This window comes from Malaclemys terrapin, chromosome 3 (assembly GCF_027887155.1).
Source record: "Malaclemys terrapin pileata isolate rMalTer1 chromosome 3, rMalTer1.hap1, whole genome shotgun sequence".
In the NCBI taxonomy this organism is placed as follows: Eukaryota; Metazoa; Chordata; order Testudines; family Emydidae; genus Malaclemys; species Malaclemys terrapin.
This window is the reverse complement of record NC_071507.1, coordinates 172,283,130-172,306,442: the sequence shown is the minus strand read 5'-3', so window position 1 is coordinate 172,306,442 and position 23,313 is coordinate 172,283,130. Positions and strand designations below refer to the sequence as shown.

Below are 23,313 nucleotides of genomic sequence, written 5' to 3'. Positions count from 1 at the left end.
ATATTGCCAATAAATTGTGTGAGAGACTGTATCAGTCTGTGCATTGATAGTCTGTGCATGCAGGATAAGAACATTGACTGCCTGCTAATCTATTCCCAGATGGAGGTGGATGCAGACGAGAAGCGCCATCGCACACGCTCCAAAGGTGTTCGAGGTACGTCTCTTGCTTCAGTAAATCACTCAAGGCCCCCGCTCAGGGTGACCTTCATCCTCCAGAATCTCTTTGCACGATTCATTCTGACCCTTGCTTTTACACAACCTTTTTGGTAATTTTCTGTAGAAGAAGGGTACTTGTAATAGATGATAAATTTTTATATATTTTCCATCTCTCTGCAGTTCCCGTCGAACCAGCCATACAAGAGCTGTTCAGGTTAGTGCTCTGAGTGTAAAATGTATCCCCATTAGCAATTTAGAAAATTCATGCCTTTTAATGGGTATAATGCACTTTCAAGTTCATTGGTGGTTTGCTCATGCCCTGCTGCACTGATGAAATTAATTCCCCTGAGACTTGCTAATAAAAAGCATCCCCTCTTTTTTTCCTTTCAGTTATTTGATTTCTCTCTTTCTGTCTTTGTTGCCCTCCATCTCTGTAATATCTACTGCCTGCTTTTAGTATAATCTTCCTGCAGCATACCGGCACCTATATAATTAATTCTTTCCTTTTTGCAGCTGTCCTACTCCTGGTTGTGATGGCAGTGGTCATGTTAGTGGCAAATATGCAAGACACAGAAGGTAATAGCTGTAATTTTTTGTAACATAGTGAAGAGATTTGATAAACAAGTTATCTGACTTGACCTTGCTAATGTCCCAACCAATGGTAAAAAATAGGGATTGGATATTCTAGAAGCCATTCAATTTCATACATTTTTTCTTTTCTCTTTCTTTTTTTCCAACTAATTTCTATCGTTTATATATATCATTTGTTAGGATGCTCAAAATATTTAAAAATTCTATCACACTTAAGCACAATGTAAATTAAAAACTAAAACAATCCAAATGAGGACAAGTCCCAAACTCTCTTAGCAAACTTACCACAATTCTATATGCATCCTAATCATGTAGGTGGTAACCTTGAATGTCATGCAATATCTATAACATTGTTTTTCTGAGAACACTTGTTTCTGCTTCCCATCTTCTCTCAGTTTTTGTATGCAGTTCTGTAGTTCATGTGTGGCAAATTAAAATTTGACCTTATTGACATTTTGGTGCCAGCGTGACTTCTATCATTTAATGTAGTTCATAACTGGAACAAAAACATAAGCTTCTGAGTACAGAGAGTTCAATGATGAGGTTAGCTTCAAAGGGCAAAGTCTAGGACAGATCCGTGATAATGAGACTTTGAAATTCAGATGATTATTCTATAGTTGTAAATACTGTTACTTCAGCACCTAAACTGTGAGTGGAGAGATCTACAGAAGGAGAACGTGTTTAGCTATTAACTGCTAATAACACATCAAGGCAGGATTGCATTATGTATACCTGTGTCTGAAAGTCATCTAGAATATAATCTTTTACATTTCTATATTTGCAGTGTAAATGTTCAAAATAGCATGTGGAACATGCAGAAAAACAACTTTAGTTTCGTATGCAGTTTGTTTATGCATTTCTTGTACAACATTGTGAAAATGTACCCGTTAGTACATAAGCTTGTGAATAAATCAATTTTTCTTATATATGGAGTACATTTTATTTAACTTGTTTCATATGACATCCAATGTAGAAGACAAAATGGCTGACATTTTGGCCCTCTCTCTATTGAACTGGAACAAGTTATTTAATCTAGTATGAAATTGTTCTAAACTTTTGTATTTTTTCATTATTGATTTTTGTAAATAGTATTGTTGTCAGATTATAAAGAAACTATTGTGATTTAAAGAATAAACATTTCGTGCCAAATTCAGTGGATATTTTGTAATAAATACATATATCTACTAGGGATTAAACTAAAATAACAACTAATTCCATTTTTGAACCAAAGGTGTAAGGTAGATGTATAAATCTACTCTACTATCTTAGTTTCTTTTCAAAGACCTATAAGTCCACACAAATATTTTTATTTTAAATTAAGATAATAAAAAGTGATAAACGTAAAAAATTCTTTTGAACGCTGTTTTAAAGGAAAAGTTAACCATTTTGGTTTTCTTTATTAGCATATTCAAATTTCTTGCTCTAATCATGTTGTCTTCCATAAAAGTAAAGGCGGGTTCATTTTTGTACTTATATCAGAGATTTGGATAATTTAGCAGAAATATTAAAAATCATTTTCCTTAAGACTATTTAGGACTTCCAGTTTCAAAACATATCATTTCTTTTGTTCATTTTCTTCATATAAATTCAAGTCTCATCAGTAATTAATGAATAGGACCAAACTCCTTTTTTTCTTCAGAAATTCCATGAATAGTCAACAATTAAATGATAAAGGTATAATGTCCTCCACAGGAAATGAATGATACAAAAATTAACTGAGTGCACTTCTTTGCATTTCATGCGATTTGGATGCAGTTTTCAAAAACATGATTCCTGAAATCAACCTAAGGAAATAATTTCCAAATGAAATTTCATTTGAACAGTCACAACAGCATTGAATTTTGAATTGCTGTATCTTTGTGTGTGTGTGTGTGTGTGTGTGTGTGTGTGAGAGAGAGAGAGAGAGAGAGATCCTTTTTCAGATGGAAAGCACAGGGAATAGCTGTAAAGTTGGATAAGATTAGGTGCAGTTTTGAAATATTAATTCTGGATTTTGCTTCCTTGACATAATTCTGGTGTGTCAATACATGAACAGACTGAATCTCAGAGTTGCTAATTAAAGGAAATTTTTTGGGAGGACTCAGAAAGTAGAAAAATTGGAAATGTATCAAAAACTCTTTTTTTCTACTTGCAAAAGAATGTCTCTCTCTCTCTCTCTCTCTCTCTTTTTTTAACACCCCGACTGTCAATCCACTACTCAGATTAAATTCAACTAGCAGATTTCCTATTAGTTTTATTAGGAACCATTTTTGTTGGGGTTCACAACATGGTTTCTGGTTCAGAAAAGATCAGTTTTCAATTATTGTATCAAATCTGATCAATAAATAATTTAAAAAATATTTTTCTTGTTTCATACCCCCCCCCCCGCCCCAATCTTGGTTGTTATCGTGGCGGGGGGAGAAAATAAACATTTTATGTAAAAGAAAATCAAAAAGTCTAAAAATTCCATGTGTTCAAGAAGTTTGTATATTTCCACTGAATTTCATTTAGCCTTACAGAATATAGTTTAAATACGGTTATGACCTTTCCATTCACAATAGCAAACCAGCTCATTATTATGAATGAAAGGTGTTCGTTTCTGCTAGGAAATTAACAGTTTTCCAGCATTTTTTAATTTCTTTTCCTTCCTGGGATCTCTTGAATTCTTTGGGATTTCTGACCTTTTTTCTTAACAAACAAACTGTGACATAATTTTATCCAGCTTCACATGGTGCCTATCACTCTTATTTAATTTAAACCCACAAAGTAAATACATACAAATGTAAGACAAATCTTTGGGCTGACACTTCATTATTTTGGTGGGAACATAGGAAGGTGGAAGGGAAAGCAGTGTTTATAGCTTTAGCTTTTCTGGGTTTAAATCCCTCAAGATGTTTTATCCCTCTGATTTTCTTTTAATAATAATAAAAATAACCCCAATCTCTATAAATATAGGCTCCTATCCTGCAATTGTGTCATCACTGGTGGATCCTTATATCTATGTGAGTGAATGGGTCTTGGTTCAGTCATAGGGATTCCCCTGCCTGAATCAAATTGCAGGATTGGAGCCAATTTTGACATTGACCTAACAAGTGGTAGCAGTTGATTGTGCTGATTCATGCAAATAAATCTGTTTTTTGATTCACTGGGCCAAAGTCTGCTCTGAAATTACACACATGCAGCATGACTGACTGCGAAGAAGTTGTACGTGTGTAACTTAGAGCAAAATTTACCCCTATTGTTATTATTTATGTAACAGTAGCAGCTAGAAACCCCGACCAAGACTTGGGCCCTGTTGTGACAGGAATACAACATAATAAGAGGAAGTTCCTACCTTGGAGCGTTTACAATCTGAGGCCCTGGTACTGCAAAGACTTATGCATGTGTTTAACTCTACATATCATTAAAGCCATTGAGATTACTCACAGTGCATAAAGTTGAACATGTGAATAAACCTTTTCAGTATCAAGCACTACAAAATTACAAGACAGACAATAAGTGGAAGGGGAAACAAAAGCATAAAGCAGGGGTGGCCAAACTGTGGCTCGCAAGCCCCATGCGGCTCTTTTACTGCAAAGTGCAGCTCGTGGAGCCGTCCCCAACCCTGGGGTAGGGGCTTCTGCCTAGCAGGGAGGGCGGGTCTCAGGGCTTCAGCCCCACGGGGCACATCTGCTGGGGCTTGGGGTTTCAGCAACAACAGGGATGAAGCTCCAAGCCCCAGCAGGTGCCTCCCGCACGGGAGAAGCCCTGAGCCCCAGCAGCTGTGCTCCGACTCTCAAACTTCTGAAGATTGTCATATGCGGCTCAGAAGGTCAGTAGGTTTGGCCACCCTGGCATAGAGAGTCGAAGTGACTTGCCCAAGGTCACACAGCAAGTCAGTGGCAGAGCTAGGAATAAAATCCAAGTCTTCTGCGTCCCAGTCCAGAAACTCTCTACTGGTTCATGCTGCCTGGATTGCTTTCTTGGCAAGTATTTACTAGATACCCCTCAGATCCACTATGGACTGTTGTTTAACCATGCATGGTAATTAGATACTTTGAAAAATGATGACTTATTCATTGATATAATAGTGACTTCAAGGAGTGGTTATGGGTCCTGATTCTGCAAATGCTTTTGCTTGTGAGTAGTCAAACTGAATATAATGGGACTACTCACACTGGTAAAATATCTCATGTGTTTTTGTTAACTAAATACTTGAAGACATCCCTGGGTTTGATCCTGCTTCCATTAAGATAAATGGGAGTTTTACCATTGATTTTAAAGGCAGAAGGATCTGGCCCTTATATATACAACAATGAATTAAAAGGCATGAGTTCAAATTCTTCTCTTCGTTATGCTGGCACATCACCTGTGTAACTGAGAGTAAACTGTGGCCACTGTTAATTCCCCAGTAGATGTAAATGGCAGCTTTGGAAGTATTAAAGCCTACTGTGTTGCTATGCATTTAGAAGTTTGTATTAAAATGCACATTATTTATGCCAAAGATGGATATGGTCTATCATGTAAATATGTATTTAGACACATCATAAAATTCTAACTAGATTCCATTAAAAAAATACTGAGTCCGAACAACGGCCTATTTTTAAAACCTCCATAACATGGTTGTTTAATTTCCCCCCTCCCCCGTTCCCCTTGAATAACAGAAGCAATTAGGTTCTATTATGAACTAATCACTTGCCAAATACCACATGCTTCAAAATGAAAACCATTTTTAACAAATACGAGCAGAAAACAATTTTAAACTGATGGAGCAGTAATTTTTTTATATGTATAACTGAAAACAGCTGAAACCGTTGTATGGGAACTTGGTAAGAGGAAAAAACATTCCTAGTCTAAGACCATGCAAATTAAGTTTCAGTACAGAATGAATTTTTAAGGCTGAATCATAAATCCTTCAGATTTAAAATGGAAATATTGATGGATCCCTAACAGTGTGTTGCAGTTTGATCGCTGAGAAAGTAGAATGTGGCTGAAATAAACGGAAGAAACCCAAACATTACATCCAGACATGAATCCTATGTGTTCTTTGTTAAGTTCATGTTGGAAGTATAGGGTTTCCCCTCCCCCTCCCCCATTTTTCTCCATGTAACATTTAAGGCAGCCTTTTTCAGAAGCAAACAAGTATCATAAAAGTGGGGAGAGGACACACAAATAATGTTTGGATCTATAATATATGATTCATCACCAACTCTATAAAAGTATTTTGTTTTGTGACTACTCACCAAAGTGTTACTTGATATTAACCTCTGTTTACTGTCTCTGGTCCTTTGCATCTATGAAATTGTACAGATAGACATGTTGGGATCATTTTAATTTTTGAAGGATGAGATCTGTTCCTTAAAACAGAAGATTTGTTGTTAAAACATGCACATACTTTACAATAAGCCATGCTCTCTTGATTAAAAAAAATCACACTATTATTGTTTTGGCATTATATATTCTGTTTTAGTCCTGCCCATTTTAGAACAGACTGAGAAAAATAATTCAAACTCCAAACTTGAAAATTAAAAGACTCAAATATCTCTCTATTAGAAAATTATTGAATTTTCTCTGGCTTGTTGTGCCATATTTCTTATTCAAATTTTTTCATTTCATATACCTTTTCACCCACCAGTTTGATTGCCATGGCTGCAGCCGTGGGTGAATAATTGCCTGTCTTCACAGGAGCATGTTCTGGAGCTAAAGTCGAGTGCTTGCTTCCTGATGTATGCCTCATTTGGATTCTGCCGACAGCCTAGGGGCTGTATTATTCATGCCTTGACAGATAGCACTCACTAAAAGCATTGGAACAGGGCCAGGTACTGGCAGAGAGATAGTGCAGCATTGCAACTTGCAACTGAGAGGCGCATCTATAATACAAAAAAAGAGAAATCCTCATACCTCCCTTTTACTGGTTTCACTTTGATGGAAAATTCATTTGCATCAAAATAAAATACCCTAAAAATAAATACATTTTTTCTAAACCACGCATGAAAGTTTAACACAATTTTCCACGTTTAATTGCAAAGCTGATTTTAATTAGTAAGGCCCTGCATGTGAAAAATGAAGATTCACTTGGGTGAGTGTAACACATTGCAGTGTCTGCTGAATGCTCTAATTAATGTATGGCTGCTGTACAACAGGGTGCACTGTGGGATATTTATGAAAAATTCTGTGCACGCAGCCATCTATCTGTATTTTAGTTCTTGAATCCACAAGAATAAATAACTCCCCCCCCCCCTTTATTCTTTATGAGACATCATTGTGCATGCCATCACTCCATCCATAAACTTTATGGCATGCCTGTCCTTTTTACTATTTGTCAATGATATCATAAATCAGAAGTCAGGACATACATATTTTAACATTAATTTGATAGCAGAGCATGGTTGCACAGTGTGCAAAAATCGAGGTCCATTGATGCATTTGTGTAAAGTATAAAAGCCTAAGCATAGAACAGTGAGGTCTTTCTTATTTTTATGCCACAGTGAAAAATCCTGGTGAATACTGGAAATAAAGACAAAGTATCTTCATTTCACTCTAAGCTAATAACCAACTTTTATTATACTATCACAATAATAATAAAATGAACACCTGGATGTTTTCCTAAGAAAAAAACTGTACATCAGCACTAAATAAACAGTGCCTTTCTATTTTATTTAGTGATATATTTGCTAAATATTTTGTTAAAATTGTGGCAAATGACAAGAATTATACTTTAAAGATATTTTATATAGCATGTAATTCATTACTCGGGTATTTTTTAACATATTTTAATAAGCAGTTTAATTAAATACAGTTTAATATTTTCTTCAGCTAATTTTCAGTTGTAAGCGAAAGAGTATAGGGGTTTCGGAAGGAACACTGCAAACAATAAATAAATGTACTGACAGGGAATCCATAATGTATTAGAGCTCTGTATTGGCTGCTGTCTGGGTTCAGCAATATACTCTTTCTCTGAATTGTTGATTAATGATTAAAAAGGTCCAGACTTGGGTCTGAAACAGCAACAAAATATACACCAGAAATTGGTGTGTGGTTCTGCAGGCTGGTGGCTATTGTCTAGGGCTTTCTGCACAAAGGAACCACAGTTCAATTCCTCCTACCACCATCTGGGTTGGGAATAGCAATTTCAGTGGCAGCAAGTTTCAGAATCTTGATGTGCCAGAAGTAGTAGCCTAATAAAGGAGAGAAAATTCAAAGGCAGGCTATCAGAGGGTGCTGACCCATCTGTGCAGTGACAACAAACAGCAGATTTGGGAGTGGGATCTGCAGCAAGTCCCTGGGCTGGTACAGTGTGTGTTGCCGAGATGATTTGCTCATTTTCTTTCAAATGGCAGGTGCTGGGCATATTTCTCATTCAGCACTTCAGTTGCAGCCACAGTGTCTGCTGTGGAAAGGTCTGTGTGGAGGTGTTGCTGTCAGCCACTAAATAAATCAGGACTGAGAGGACAGTAAGGACAGGGAATAAAAGAAAGAACATATGGTAATACTGGGGCGATAATTTCCCCAAGAGGCCACTGCATGTCTTCTATCTACAGGAAATTAGAATGGCTGGTCTGGTAGCTTGGGTGAACGCATAATGTGCTCTTATGATAGAAATAGATGGTTTGAGGGTAAATTTATGGTTTCTACTTCTCAATTGGCAGAGAAAAAGTGCTGCAGAGGTGATTCTTACAGGTTGGGCAAGCCATTTCATCTCTCCATGCCTCAGTTTCCCTATATGTAAAAGAGAAATAATGATATTTATTCTCCTTTAGAAAGTGTCCTGAGATGTATGGATAGCAAACACTGTACAAGAAATTATTATTATGTACTATACTTGCAACTTTGTCTCTAGTATTTATCTACTTGTACATAAATAACTAAGGGCCTGATCCAATGCCTACTGAAGTCAATGGGAGTCTGTTAATTAACTCCACTGGGCTGTGTATCAAGCCCCTATCTGGCAGATTAGGCAGAATTCAAATTATTTATGAGGAGGGTTGAACTTATATTTAGAACCGACTGTATTTTTCCTACTTTGGATATACAGAACTACTACTCAGGCCTTGTCTACACTACAAGGGAAATTCGATCTAAGCTATGCAATTTGAGTTACGTAAATAGCGTAACTCAAATTGACGTAGCTTAGATCTACTTACCGCGGGGTCTTCACTACACGATGTCAACAGGAGACTCTCTCCCATCGACTCCCCCTACTCTTCTAGATCCGGTGGACAGGAGAGCGATCTGCGATCCGGTGGACAGGAGTCGACAGGAGAGTGATCTGCGGTCAATTTAGTGGGTCTTCATTAGACCCCCTAAATTGACCACCGATGCATCGATCACTGCTCTTTGACCTCCCAGTAAGTGTAGACAAGCCCTAAGTCTCTTCTTTATGCTAAAAGCCTTATTATAATTACTGAGGTTCAATATGCTAGGAATATTTGACACCTCGCTGTTCAAAATTGTGCATTTTAATAACAACTTTGTTATGGATATTGGTGTTGTGTAAAGTTAATAATAAACAGCCATATGCACTATATGTAACTGCATGTTTAACCAAATTGCTGCATATATACTCTTTCCAAAGAGCTTTCTGGGCAACAAAGAAGGTGAATATCTTGAAACAAGCTTTTTTCCATGGATGATACTGTATTCTCATGAATCAATGGTCCTCTACAGTCCCTTAATTCATTGTTGTAATCCTAGTTCCCTTCTTAGTGAAGGCCATACTTGCAGAAGTGTGAGCGATGAAAGTAACACAGGAAACAGGAAATTAAGAACGTTGTTGTTATATCTTTATCCCATGCTGATCATTATGGTATCTGACACCTGTATCATATCTGAGCTGAGAACAGAGCCCAGGATACCTGACTCCTAGTCCCCCCGATCTAGCTACTAGACCACACTACTAGACAAAAACCCATGGGTGGGTACAGGGAGAAAAGAAAGAGAGGAGAAGGGAAAAGGGAAAGAATTAGAGGAGCAAAAAGAGGGTTGTGAGGAATAATAGGATAAAGAATAGTTTAAAAAAAAAAAAAAAAAAAAAACCCAGTATGATGTTTCTTTAAAACCCTTTTATTGAAGTTCTTCAATAAATTGAGATAGCCCTTCCACAGACATCACTTCTTATTAGTAGCTGATATGAAGTGCTGCTTCTAGCAGTGTCAGCTCAGGACAGTGGGAGGTTGGTTGCTTTAGAGTCATCTTCAATAACAATAATAAAAAAAATCCACAGTACAAAACCAAATGCTAAGTGGATATGCAGCTTGTGGAGATTTGGCCCAACTTAGGGGTACGATCCTGTAAGCAACTGAGTAACTTTAGCCAGATGAGTAGTCACATTGGATTAGTTAGTTTCCTAGTTGCCTACCTGATTCTGCACCTTTCCCCTCTCATACCGTACTGGCCAACTGTGTTGTGCAGTATTGCAAATGATACGTTACAGTAGTTAGTGGCAGTACTATTGTGACTGAAGTTAGTCATGTGTGTTTAAAGGACCAAGTCCTAAATCAGTACTGGGTAATATATTTTGTAATATTGTAAAGCATATTTTGCAGGTACAGGATATGATTATCCTCAAATGTTAACACCAGTCATTGTTTAGATTTTAAGCTCTTTGGGACAGGGACTTTTTGTTCTGTGTTTATACAATATCTAGCACCATAGGGTCCTTGTCTATGACTAGGATCCTAGGTGCTACAATAATACAAATAATAAATAAATATTAATTCTCACTAGTTTGTTCCTAGAGTTGTTGCTAGTTGCAGGTCTTCAGGTTTTGACACAGTTTTTAATACTATTAGTAAATTTACTTAAAATACTCATTGGCTGGGGTGCAGGATTAGTTCAGCAAGCAGGAAACTAATGCAGTTTCTCTATCTGGCCAAATAATCCATAATTATCTATTTATCTAGGTGTCACAAGGCTGGTATGCCCCATCCCACTTTGGGGGCAGGGCAAGGGCTGTTGTAGTCCCCGACTAGGTTTGCTCGTACCACTTTAGTCTCGGGGGAAAGTAGCCTAATGGCCAGAGCCAGTCTGGAGGCCCTGGGTTTTCAGGTAGGACAGAGCACCAATCAGTCTAGAGGCTCAGGCCCTCAGGCAGGACAGAACACCAAATAGTCTAGAGTCTGACATTCTTGCTCTGGCACACAGCCTAAGGTCAGGGAGCTTCCACCCCGATGTGGGGTTGGCAGTAGGACATAGGGTAGTGGTGGGCAATTCCCATTGGCCGGGAACGACGAACCGCAGCTACTAGGAGCTGCGGGCGGCCGTGCCTGCGGACAGTCAATGTAAACAAACTGCCTCACAGCCCGCCAATGGATTACCCTTAAGGGGCGGAGGTTGCCTACCACTGATGTAGGGGGACCCAGGCCCACCCTACTCCACTGGGTCCCAGCCCAGGGCCCTAACTGTGGTGGAGAGTTCCACCACTGTGTTAGCGGGGATCCCACTTCAACATGCTGACAGTGTCTGGCCCTATAGGCCGTCCCCCTGGGCCACTTTCTAACCCATCTCCTCGTGTGGCAGTCTGGGCATCCCCAGCATCTCAGGGTTCCTCAGCTTGGGCGGCTCCTGGCAACCTTGCCCACTCTTGGGTGCCTTCCATTGTCCTGGTGTTTGCCTGGGTCTCAGCGCTTTTGGCTTCCACAGTCTGGAGATTTGGTTGCTCCTGGGCTGGAGATTTGGCATCCTCCCTCTTCAACAGTCAGCCCCAACTGAGCTGAGTTGCTCTCTTTTGTACCTGGGTCCCAGCTGGAGCATGTCCAGCAGGGGCATGAAGACCTGGCCTCCTCTGCCCATTCTGTGGGGTTAATCCCAGCTGGACCAGTGCAGGTCTGGTATGCCCGTAAAATCAATAACTAATTTTATCTTCACAACAACCTCTGTCAGGTAGGGGAACATTATCCTCATTTTACATATGGAGAACTGAGGTACAGGTATGACGTGTCCACCACCACATAGGAAATCTGTATCTGAGCAAAGAATTGAATCTTTGTCTCCTGAATCCTTATGCACTAGGCCATCCTTCCCTACTCCTGTATTAAAAATGTGTTCTAGCAAAGATAGACTAGCAAATGACTACTTGTTATGGTGTATGTGCTGTGATTATATGGTATTTTAACATAGCAACTGGTCCTCACTGACCAACATTCATTATGGAAGTGCTAGCTGTGATTCCTTCTAGGAGGACCTGTCATTAATAGTTAAGTCTGAGATGAGTTTTGCACTTAAATCAGAGATTCAACGACTGAGTTATATATAACAAATACAATGTATTTTCCTCAAAATGCAAGCACTTACTCCTTGGGCACACAATATTTTTGTGGGCATTTGTGAGTAAATTTGTTGATTAATTTGAGTTAATATTAATTTAAAAATTGATCCTTGAAGAAATTTAGCACCAGGTCATTTTTTGTCCCTAATGATCTTAATAACACAGACTATTTAAACTTCCTGTAGAGATAAAACTCACTGAAATGCATAGGCTACATTGGAAAACTTCACAAGTGAAAGGTTTTTTTCTTCACCAAGGGCTGAAGAAGAATGTTCTTCTTTAGAAAATTCCACAAAGAATTGCCCTCTTTTAAAATGGCTGCCACCTCCTTTTATTCTCAATGGAAATGAGGCAACATGCTGCCTTTAGGAAGATGGTGGTCCCCTCTTTCAAAATAACCACTTTCTCCCATTATTCCCAATCTGCCATCAGACAATATGGTATCCCCTTATGCTGTCATGGGGCTTTGAAGCAGTGGCTCCCTCACTGCATGAGACAGGTGGCTGTGGCTGAGCAGTGACATGTCCTAGTGAGTAGCCATGCTAGAGTCTCTCTCTGCTGATGAGAGTGCTGCAACTGCTTGAAACTGAAACTTATGGCCCCAGCTCAGACAACTAAACCTTCAGACTTGGGCCTACTAGCTCTGATAAGCCCCTAATGCTTTTTTTCAGGAGAAGGGCCATGGAAACATGTTGGCTTGCTCAGTAAAAGGGTATGCTATATACCCACAAATACCCCCAATTCCAATCCTAGATATTTACATATCTGTAATCACCTTGCTGAAAAGTATACTTGTAACCTATTAGCCAGTGCACTGGCCTGCTGTCCCATCCTTTTTTCTAAGGCTATGTCTACTGCCTCTTAAGTTGGTATAACTTATGTTGCTCAGAGGTGTGAATAAGCCACCCTTTGAGCAACATAAGTTACACTGACCTAAGCACTGGTGTGGACAGTACTATGTTGGCAGGAGAACTTTTTCCGCCGACATAGCTGCCACCGCTTGTTGGGGATGGATTAATTAAGTCAGTGGGAGCACTCTCTCCCATCAGTTTAGAGCGGCTACGCTAGAGAGCTTACAGCAGCGCAGCTGCATCAGTGCAGTATATAAAGAATACAGAGTACAAGTAGCCATATGTTAATCCTTTTGGTGGTTGCTTTTGAGAAAACATGTTACAATAATAGTGTTTCACGGTTCTGTAGCTTTTTCATCAGTGGATCTCAAACACTTCACAAGTAAGTAATTTAAGCCTCACAACAGTTTTGCAATGTTAGGTACAGTAGATAAAAGGGTATATGAAGGTCATATCATTCACCACATTGTAATGCAATCATTCTGGGTTGGGACCTAATTTACCTAATTGAAACTGCAGGAGTAATTCTGAAGTAGGCAGAATTTAATTACATAAGTTTAAATTTTGTCAGGGCCCTAGAAATAACATTTCTACTCTTAAATGGGATCTTTAATGACCAGAAATAGTCAGGACTTCTATTTTACCTCACCCCTGAAATAAAGCATCACCAGCTGTAATGTTCTTCCCATGATACCTGTCTAGAGAATTGGCTTAATACTAACTTAATGCCACTTCATGAATCACAGAGCTGCTTTCTGCATCTCCTTGGTGTTCCTTGAAGGTACTGACATATCAGGTACCAAGATGGCCTGGCCTTGCTTAATTGGTGAGATTCAATGGGATCACAGTAAAGGTGGATCAGAATCTGAATTAGACTTTTAAAACAAGCATCATTTTTAGAAAGAATGCAAAATAAATTCCAACTACAGAGTTAACTTAATATCTCAGAATTCATGCGTTCTGTTTCCAATTATGATATTAAAAGGAAGTAGGAGGAAGTAGGACTGAACTGTTAAAATGGCATTGACTAAAAGTGGAACCACTTATTTAAAATGCCAGTATTTAAGTAAAACCATAAAACAGACATAACGTTGTGTATTATCTATCCACTGTAATTCTGACTGTTCAGTGGAAAATACAGCAATTTGTTGGATTTAGAAACCACAATCCAGGGAAGACCATTCAAAATTGTCATGCTTAGTTTACAATAACTAGTCATGAATCTTTTCAGTCTTTGTGAAATACTGTGGGCCAGACTGAAACCTGCTGTAAGCTGGAGTTAGATTTGTGCCTGCTCACACTGAGTAAATTGGGTCATTGTCTTATGGCATGCCTGCAGAAAACTGGTGCAGCAAGAGGAATCCAGCATACATGACAGAAATATTCTCAATGCCCTCTAAAGAATCTGGGCAAACTCTCCAGTGTTCTGTAGCATACGAAAGCAGAAATAAACCATTACAGAATCCAGAACTGAAAAAGACCTACCTGTTGTACTGCGATATAGCTTTGTGTGATATCACAATGAGGTGCACCAGTTCCCAGTGATGCATGGCTGGGGCCCCATCCCCCCTTCAAAACTCCCAACATACTGTGGACCTCAAACTGGCCTTAGATATATAGGCACAACTTCCATTTATTTCATTTGCAGTTTGTTGATGTTAATAATTGGGATTATTGGGATAAAAAGAAACAAATAATTTTCCCCCATAAAATCTCCCTGGGTAATATTTTCAAGAGTTCCCATGTGACATAGGAACCTAGGTCCCATTTTTAAAAGTGATTTAGAAGACTAAGTCCCGTCGACTTTCAAAGTGCCTTAGCCTCCTAAGTGCCTAAATAACTGTTGAAAATGGTATTTAGGCTCCTAAGTCACTTGGGCCCCTATGAAAATGTTACCTCTAGTCCCCTTTCTCCTAGCCCTCTTCCTCACTCCCTTCTAGCCTTCCTATTGTGCCCTTCTCCTTTCCAGACATTTCTCCTTCTTCACCCTGTGGTCCCTTACCTACTTCCTGCCCTAGTCCATGCCTGCTTCTGTCCCCTTCTAGCCCTTCTCTCTTGTCTCCTTTAAAATTGAGCTGTAGAACTGGTAGTTGTAGCATTTCCCTCTGAAGTCTAGCCACAGGAGATGTGCTGGCAGCATAGTTTCAATGGGAAACTGCCACTTCCCTCCCACAGCCCAGCTGCCACATTTAAATTGTGCTGTGTGGCGCTTCCACTCCGTTGGGAGACTATTTTCCTTTCCTGTCGAAGACTGTTCTACAGCTTAATAGCGCTTGCTGTCAGCTATAATAAGTAACATATACAGTAGTGTATATATATATTTTTAATTGTGATATGAGTCAGGTGGCATCCTCACTATTCTGGACTAGAAAGTGATGGACTCTAATTCAACTCTTTTGCTGCACTGGTGCCCTTCCTTTTCACAAGATATGTGGAAAGCAGGGCCGGATGAAGGCCTGGGCATTATAGGCCTGTGCTGAGGGCTCCAGCTCTTGGAGTCATGTTATTATATCAAAAGTCAAGCTTTCGTTTTAAAAAGAAAAGTAATTGCTATCCCTCATGGTTGTGAAGAAAATCTTGAAAACATGAATTGAGCATCAGTGAATCAGTGATGTCAGCCTAAGTCTGCAAACAGCCTGAAACAATAGCTTTGAGAGGGTGAACTGCCTTTGTGCATCTCAGTGGAGGTGTTAACTTTAAGACACACTCTTTTGGGGCACCCTGCCAACACAACCCCAGTGTGTGGCAGGAGAAGAAAAGTGCAGCCTGGCCCACCCATGCAAGCAGATACACTCCCTTTGTTGGGGGTAAGTATTGGGGTCCCCTCCTGCACGCTCTCTAATGGGGAAAGAGGATCCCTGCTGCCACCACTGCTGCTCCCAAGGGGAAGGAGCCTCATGCCAGTTCATCTGCCTCTCTGGGAGAGTGTGTGTGTGTGGGGGGCTCCTCTACAGCAAGTGCGGGGGTCAGGACCCTGGGGTAGATCCATGGGGGAGCCCTGTGTCTTGGTGTGCCTCGGGACCTGGATTGCTTTCATCCAGCCCTAGAGGAAACATTGCACAAAACTCTAATGATTATTTTAAAAATAAATACATAATATTAAAATTCTGTGTACAGACAAGAGATTTACAAAATATTGGAAGAAAGGCCATAAAGGCAGATGGGGTTTGGTTATAAGGTTACACTTCAGCAGTAAACTGAAGGGCACAACAGCTTGTATCTAAATTTTGTCATGGAAATTAAGCTTAAGGAGGTGTAATGATAAAGGCATTTCAGACATCCTCTTTATGTTAAACAGGTTTTTATGTTAACTTTTGTTGCCCAGAGCCTAGTGAGAAGGAAAGCACCTATGAACAAAATATTGTGGTGGGTAAACCTACAGTTCCCCAATAATAGTATGTTTGCTAAATGCATACTAATAAAGCTTAACATCTTTACAAAGAACCCAATTTTAGATGGTGCTTCATAATGCCATAGAGTAGTGGAACTCTATCGCTTCCATTCTGTTGGAGCGTAATCATATTTTCTCTGTGTTACAAAAAGGTACAATCTTATTTTTGTTCAAAACAGGAAGGTTTTAACATCTCAATCCTCAAACTACCAGAATTTAGAATATTTCACACTTGAATGACTCCTAACCAACCGTGTAAGACAAAGAACAATGTCCTGTTGCTTATGCTGGAGGTGAGAATGTGGTACATAAGCACTGAAAAGACTGCAGCCTTTATCATTCTATTTTTGTCAGTTTCTTCCATAATTTCAGCTGTTTACTGGTGGCATTCACACCCTTTTATTAGTAAGAATGATCCATTATAGTATTTCTTTCTACTGATTATGAGCCTCAGTCATTTGCCATTTGAACAAAGCAAAATCCTTATTGCTATGGTTGTATGAAATTTAGCATATCATATGTCCTGATAGTGTATCATATATCACTCTTAATTAAAAATAAGTTAGGATCCAATACTATAATATATTTATGGGGAGATGACAGAGAATTTGTGATGGCAATCAGTAATTGATAACCACATTATAGTAACCCTACATTAGAAAAGCAATAAAATGACAGAGTATGCTATTGCTTAAAACTTAAGTACATGCTAGAATGATAGTTTGACCTGCTGTGTTGATGTTAAATATGATCTACTAAGCTTGTGTCCCAGGTGCCGATTGTACTCATATACAGATAGACGTGTGTGTGTGTGAAATTAGTGTGCTGGCTTTCTTAAAAGCAGTTACTTTTGAAGAGATTTTACTAGAAATGCTGTATAATATATCTGAGACTGGAAGATCATGGCAGTGTCACAGTACTGTGGACATAAACACAGTCTTTTCTCAGTGCAAATAGCTACTGCTTGACCTACTGGTGTAGTGTATCTACCCCTTTTTTCAGATCTCTAGATCAGTACTTCTTTTCCACCCTGTGATCCCATACTACAATAAAGGAAAGTTTCATGCTCCCCACCACACACACACACACACTTCAATCATAAAGAGAGAGAGAGGGTTGATGAGACCACCCAATTTGAAAACACATGGCCTAAATGGCATTGGACACCTGACTATTCTGAGCCCTGCACTGCTTCAGCAAGTTGCAATGATAGCCTATTTTGTTTTTTCAACTGTGATTAGAAAGAGGAGATGATGGACTTTCCTTTTAGATATATAACTTGCCAAAGACACCCCAGCCATCTTCACTTCCAGTTTGGAGTCCTGCAGTAAACTTAGTCTGAAAAGTGCTTGGGACCATCAGTTAGTGCAGAGAATGGTAGCCGGAAGTCAGCATTTTCAGAAGTGGTGACTGATTTTGGATGTCTCAATTTTTAGGTGTCCAGGTTGAGGCATCCAGTATCAGTAGCGACTTAGTAAATTTAATCGCATGTGCTACCTGTAGTGGATTGGCAGGAGTACATTAAATCTCTGCTGTGTGGATAGTATTGGCTGCCTCTCTATCCAATTGCACCTGGCTGCTTCCAAGTGCAATTCAAGGTGTGGTTTGGTTTAAAGCTATACTGCTGTACATAGATTGGGGTCCTGGCTATCCTTTAGAGATTGCCTCTCACCCTATTCACAATTGTGATCATTTAGATCCACTGAGATGCTTTTGCCAATGATCCCTGGATTAGCAGTGTGTTCCTGAGGATGGGAAGCCAGGCATAGTCCATGGGGGCAGGTCCCAGCTGTTGAGCTCACTAGGTTCAGTCATCCACCATGCTAAGGTTAGAACACTCCATAGCACATATGTGACAATGGATCATCTAGGCAGCTTCTAATAGATTATCAGGTCCCAAAACATCACCAGGAGCATGGAGAGGGTTTCTTTGTTAGACAGAGGTGATGGAGAGAGAGTTGTTTGTCTCTTTAAATTTGTTTAGTGAGTTGCTTATTTTTAATGTATGCTGTGTGGCTAGCTGTCATGGGGATAGGCACATACATATAAAGAAAGGGGGAGAGAGATTAATTGTGTCTGGATGATGGGGCAGTCACAGACAACTGATAGTTATTTATTTAAATAATTTTTGATGATCTAGAGGTGCACATTGTTAGTCCATATTATTGTATTGCCCTCATTCTCCTATCTGTCCTCTAACATCTTACACTCACCTACTGTATCTTGTCTTCAATTAGACTGGGGCTGAGAGGATGTGCATTTCTAGAGCATCTAGCAGAATGGGGCCTTGATTAAAAAGGCTAGTAGAGGTTCTAGTGAGTAGTATTCTTTGGTTCAGGTTGGTAAATAATTGGGTGGAAAAAATGGATTTCCTATGCGGAGGTAAAATATGTACAAAGATCCATAGAAGTCTATGCTTGATTCAGCTTCTGAAGTTCCTTCCTGGGAATGGCTATATGAGACATCAGACTATTTCCACCAGCATAGTGGCCTGTTGCACTTCCCATTCCAATTTCCAAATAAAAGAAAAAAATCCAATGGAAAATGTGCTTTAAAACCCCCCCAAAAAACAACCCCCAAACAATAAACTATTCCTCTGCAAGAGAAGCCGAAGTGAAAGTGACAACTCTGTTTTTATTGTTCATGTGGAGAAAAATGAAATAAAGTGTAAACCGGGCAAAAATAATTCAGATGTTTGCAAATCCTTTTGTATTAATAATCTAGGTTGTTATTAGTAACACAAGACCATTTGTTTTCAAAACTAATTAATTATTGTAAACTTGAAAGATTTCTTTCAACGGTCATGTTCCAAGAGTGGAGTTTTTAAGAACTGTTCTCAGCAAGAGAACAAGTCTGCTACTCAGTCTGACCATTTACATTCTCAGGGTCATAGTATGCCCTTAGTTTCACCTTTAGGAGATATTCCAGCCTTGGGTTTAAAACTATGAGGCCCCAATCCAGCAAAGCCCTTAAGCACATGCTCAAAATTAGGCATGTGAATAGTCCTATTGAAGATATTGGCCCAAATGCTCAGCTGGTGTCTATCAGAATATCTTTATTGGCTTCAGTAGCTGTTTTACAGCAGCTGATGATATGGCCTATTATATACGTTTTAAATATAGAAAACATATACATAGCAACGTTTTTAGTCTGATTGTGGGAAGCTGACTAAAATTTGTTTAATTTTACTTAAACAAACAAACAAAAACACTACAATTTTTATATTGTACCATGCCATACACTGATGTTTGCTGAGTAACCATATAATCTTATTGTCAACCCTATTCATTCTCCCATTTTCCCGACTGTTTTGTTATCCCTGGCCCCCTTTTATTGCATTCTATTTGAAATGACACCCCAATCCTGCAAACACTTATATCCTTATATATATGCCTAGACACCTTGAACTCCTTAGTTACTATTAGTAGTAGTAGTCCATCGCTAACGATGATGATGATATTGTTGCATTTCTCATATATATATATATATATTTCCTTGGGACTACTCAAATACATAAAAGTTCTAAATGCAAAAGTGTTGAATTGAGGCAGTTAGTATGCAAGCTGTTTGGGGCAGCTATCTCATCTTACTACGTGTACTATGAGGCAGCTAGCACACTTTTAGGCAGTGTGACTTTTATTATTATTACTCCATAATGAATGGTACTAAACTCCCATGGAAGACATTTAGACTCTAGGGAGTTCAGCAAGGTCATTTATATTTGTGAAGCTTGCATCTTTTTGGCAAATGAATTGTTTTCATCAAATTGAAATAGTAATGTACATATACATATTTTAGAAAGTCAGCAGCTCTCTACTTAGTACTTTATTTTCAACAGAAAGAAAGCAAAATGAAGTAAAGATGACATTATTTGATAACGTGCACATGAACTGTGCTTCCTGTTTAAAAGAATTTGATTCATTGCACCAGAAATATAGATTGTAAGGAATTGTGAAATGCATGGGGTGCAGCCAGAGCTGTAGAGATTAATAATTTGATGAATGAGTTTACTATATTTCAGTATTCAAGTACTGAAGTTTACATAGATGAGAAAGTGGTGACTTTGAGTCACATACCTAAAAATGTAGATGGGCACCTAGTAGGATTTTCAAAAGCAAGTTAAGTGCAATGATAGGAGTTAGGTACCTAACCTGATAAGGTGCCTAAATATCCACCAAAGACTATACTTTAACTGAAATTAAAATGTCATGTGAAAAGAGGAGGGCAGTGTTGTTGAGGATAATTTTTAAGTTTGTTAAACTCAGATCCAATATTTTTAAGGTGCTATTACAAAGAAGAAGAAAAAGCAATGTAGAATATTATTCAACTACAGAGCCTGAAATTCCATCTTGACTTTTCTTCTGAAGCCAATGAGTTCTTTGCTTAAGTTAGAATTGCAGCATGGAGCGCATAAAATAGGACACTCTATACTAAAGAAAGAATCTATTCAGATAGCATGCTGGTGGACATGTGATATATGATGCAACAAGTTGGGGGGTAGGGTACATCAATCAATAATATCTTTAATGACCCATAAGACATGGTTGAAAAGGTAAAAGTAGTGGGATGACTTAGAAATAATATGTGAATTTAGGGATCAAAATGCATATTCCACTATGAGAAGTCCTATAGTATTTAATAGAGAACAATAATATTGTATGTTTTTGAACCATCAGATAGTTACATAAGATTGTTCAAAAACTATAGAAAAGCTACCATCCTATATTAAATATAATTTTTTTACATACTTTCTTTTGAATCCTAATACATTTTTCTATACCCTACTGGTTTCATCGCTAGTAAGTTCTACGGGACTTTTCCATAGGGATTGTTACTAAAAGATCCTGAGAAACTAAAATGAGTGGGAGGGACTCAGAAAGGAAATGGGGAATATTCAGAGGGAAATTGCAGGAAGCCCAACATGTAGGTGTACTATTGAAAACAAATACAGCTGAAGTGTGCATATGTGGGGTGTGAGGTGAGGGGGGGAGGTAGGTAGGTGGTTGGGGAGAAACAAATATAGCTGACCACAGGAATACAGGGAGCAATAAAAGAGAAAAGCAAACGACATAAATCAATAGGATCATGACTATGAGAGGGTATACACGAGTCTAGAAAATAAGGAGCTAAGACAATGATCACAGAAGCCAAAATTGAAAATGGAAAGATCATTGCGAAGGTATGGGGACAAACAATAACAGATTTTACAGATATATCAGGACCGGGAGGTCAATGAAAGAGACTGACGTCTCCTTATCTGACTGTGAGAGGAACTTAGTGACATATGAGGCAGAGATTGCTGGGAAGCAAAATGCTTTCTTTTCCTCAGTGTATTTACTAGGGGGAATGAGGGTGAAATGCCAGAAAGAGATAGGAATGTCCTGGAGGTAGAATATGAACTATTAATGAAAATAAGGGTAAAACAAGAATAGGTAAAGCAAAGAAACAGAAGAAATTAGGGCAGCTAAACAGAAAGAAAGTTCCAGGTCTGATGGCCTGTCTCCCAGGATTCTGAAAGAGAGAAATTATTTTTTTTAATGCCCACTGAACTTAAGACATACCTGAAAACTATAGAGGAGTCAATGAAAGACCATATTTTTAAAGGATTCATACGAAGAATCAAAGGAATTTCAGACCTTTAGGGCTTAATATCCAAACACAGCCAAGAACAGATTCTAGATGTTGATCAAGGAGCAGATAGTTTGGATTGGTGTAAACTGGTTGAAGTTGACCAAAAGGTGGTCATGGTTAACACACATGGTTAATTTTCTTGGGAGACTGAATGTATTGTCAATCCTAGAGGGTACTGGGTATTCTTGTCCCAGTCCATCAAAGTACTTAATATACACTTAACTTGAATCCTGTGAAAAGTCCCATTAAGTTCAATTAATTGCTTATGAGCTCACCTGGATTGGGGCTAGAGTAGCCAGCACCTTTGAGGGTTGAGCACACTGAGCACACACAAAGAGAGAAAAGACATGCAGCTAGAGTTACATAGCTATGTACATGTCTAAACATGCAGATAGGAACCTAGCGGTATTTACAGAAAGCACCTAATCAAGTAAGGTACCAACTCCCACTGATTTCAATTGCAGGTTAGTGGGACTGGGCCTAGAAGAAATGTCATGGGTTTTTAGGTGCCTTATAAAATGTAGTGTAGAAAAATATAGACAAGGTTGAAAACAGTAAATAGGATTATGATTGGCAATTAGGTTGCCCTACCTTTACCCGTAATTGATTTCTAATGTGTCAATCACAATGGCCTTTAGTTGCCAAATCCAAAAATTAAAAGGAATGTTGGTGTAGTCTGACTAGGACCATATTCTCTGCCCCTTCCCAGAGTGACTTCTAGGAGAACTAGGTTTGGGTGAGATGGCTTTGCAAGTATTTAGCAGCCTTTTTTATTGTGGACAGTGCGGAAAAAAGAGGTGAGCTCTGCATTGCATTCTAAATGTGACAAAACTCAAGCTCACTTTATCTCCAGCGGCTGAGATTTTCACAAATGAGGACCTGCTTTGGCCCTTCACCCTGAGTGTTGTACCTGAGACCTGCCTGTTGATTATAATATTCTAAGAGGGTTATGAAAAGAGTGAGAGAGACAGAAGCAGTCCTGGAAATAGTCTTGGTGTAGCCCACTGACAGCTTTAAAAATAAGACTCAGAACCTTGAAGAATATGATATTAGTGGCACTCGCACTGAGGAAAGATATAGTACTAACAGTATGAATGATATGGAGGATAAGAATGTCAGAAACTTAAAATCATCAGGGAAGCAAATGACAAACTGTGATAACGGAATATAGTTCAAATCAGAGGAGACCATTATGGCACCATACAGTCCACATCTGGAGTATTGACCATCGGGAGGGACCCCATGTTTTAAAAAGCTGTTGATAGAACTACAAAAGGTGTCAGGTGGCTAGGAAAATGATAGAGTGTCTCAGTGGTTTGTAACTGTGAGGAAAGATAGGAAAATTGATTGTGAAAGAGGAGATTAAGCGCAGATATTCTGATATGTATAAAGGGCTATAGAGAAGAGTTTGAATGTCACAAAACTATTCATGACAGGAAACGGGCTCAAAAACAATGTGGCTTGAGCTG

At 38.9% G+C, this 23,313-nt stretch overlaps 1 protein-coding gene across 11 annotated transcripts in view; it reads left to right on the top strand.

Moving 5' to 3' along the window:
- The window catches only part of MYT1L (myelin transcription factor 1 like), a 382,005-nt gene that overhangs the window by 230,993 nt on the left and 127,699 nt on the right, over positions 1-23,313 (top strand). For all 11 annotated transcript variants that reach the window (XM_054024376.1, XM_054024375.1, XM_054024374.1 and 8 more), the window contains exons 3-5: positions 100-154; positions 337-370; positions 670-732. In XM_054024376.1, the coding sequence (XP_053880351.1) occupies positions 100-154; positions 337-370; positions 670-732 (152 nt within the window). The remainder of the gene's footprint in view (positions 1-99; positions 155-336; positions 371-669; positions 733-23,313) is intronic.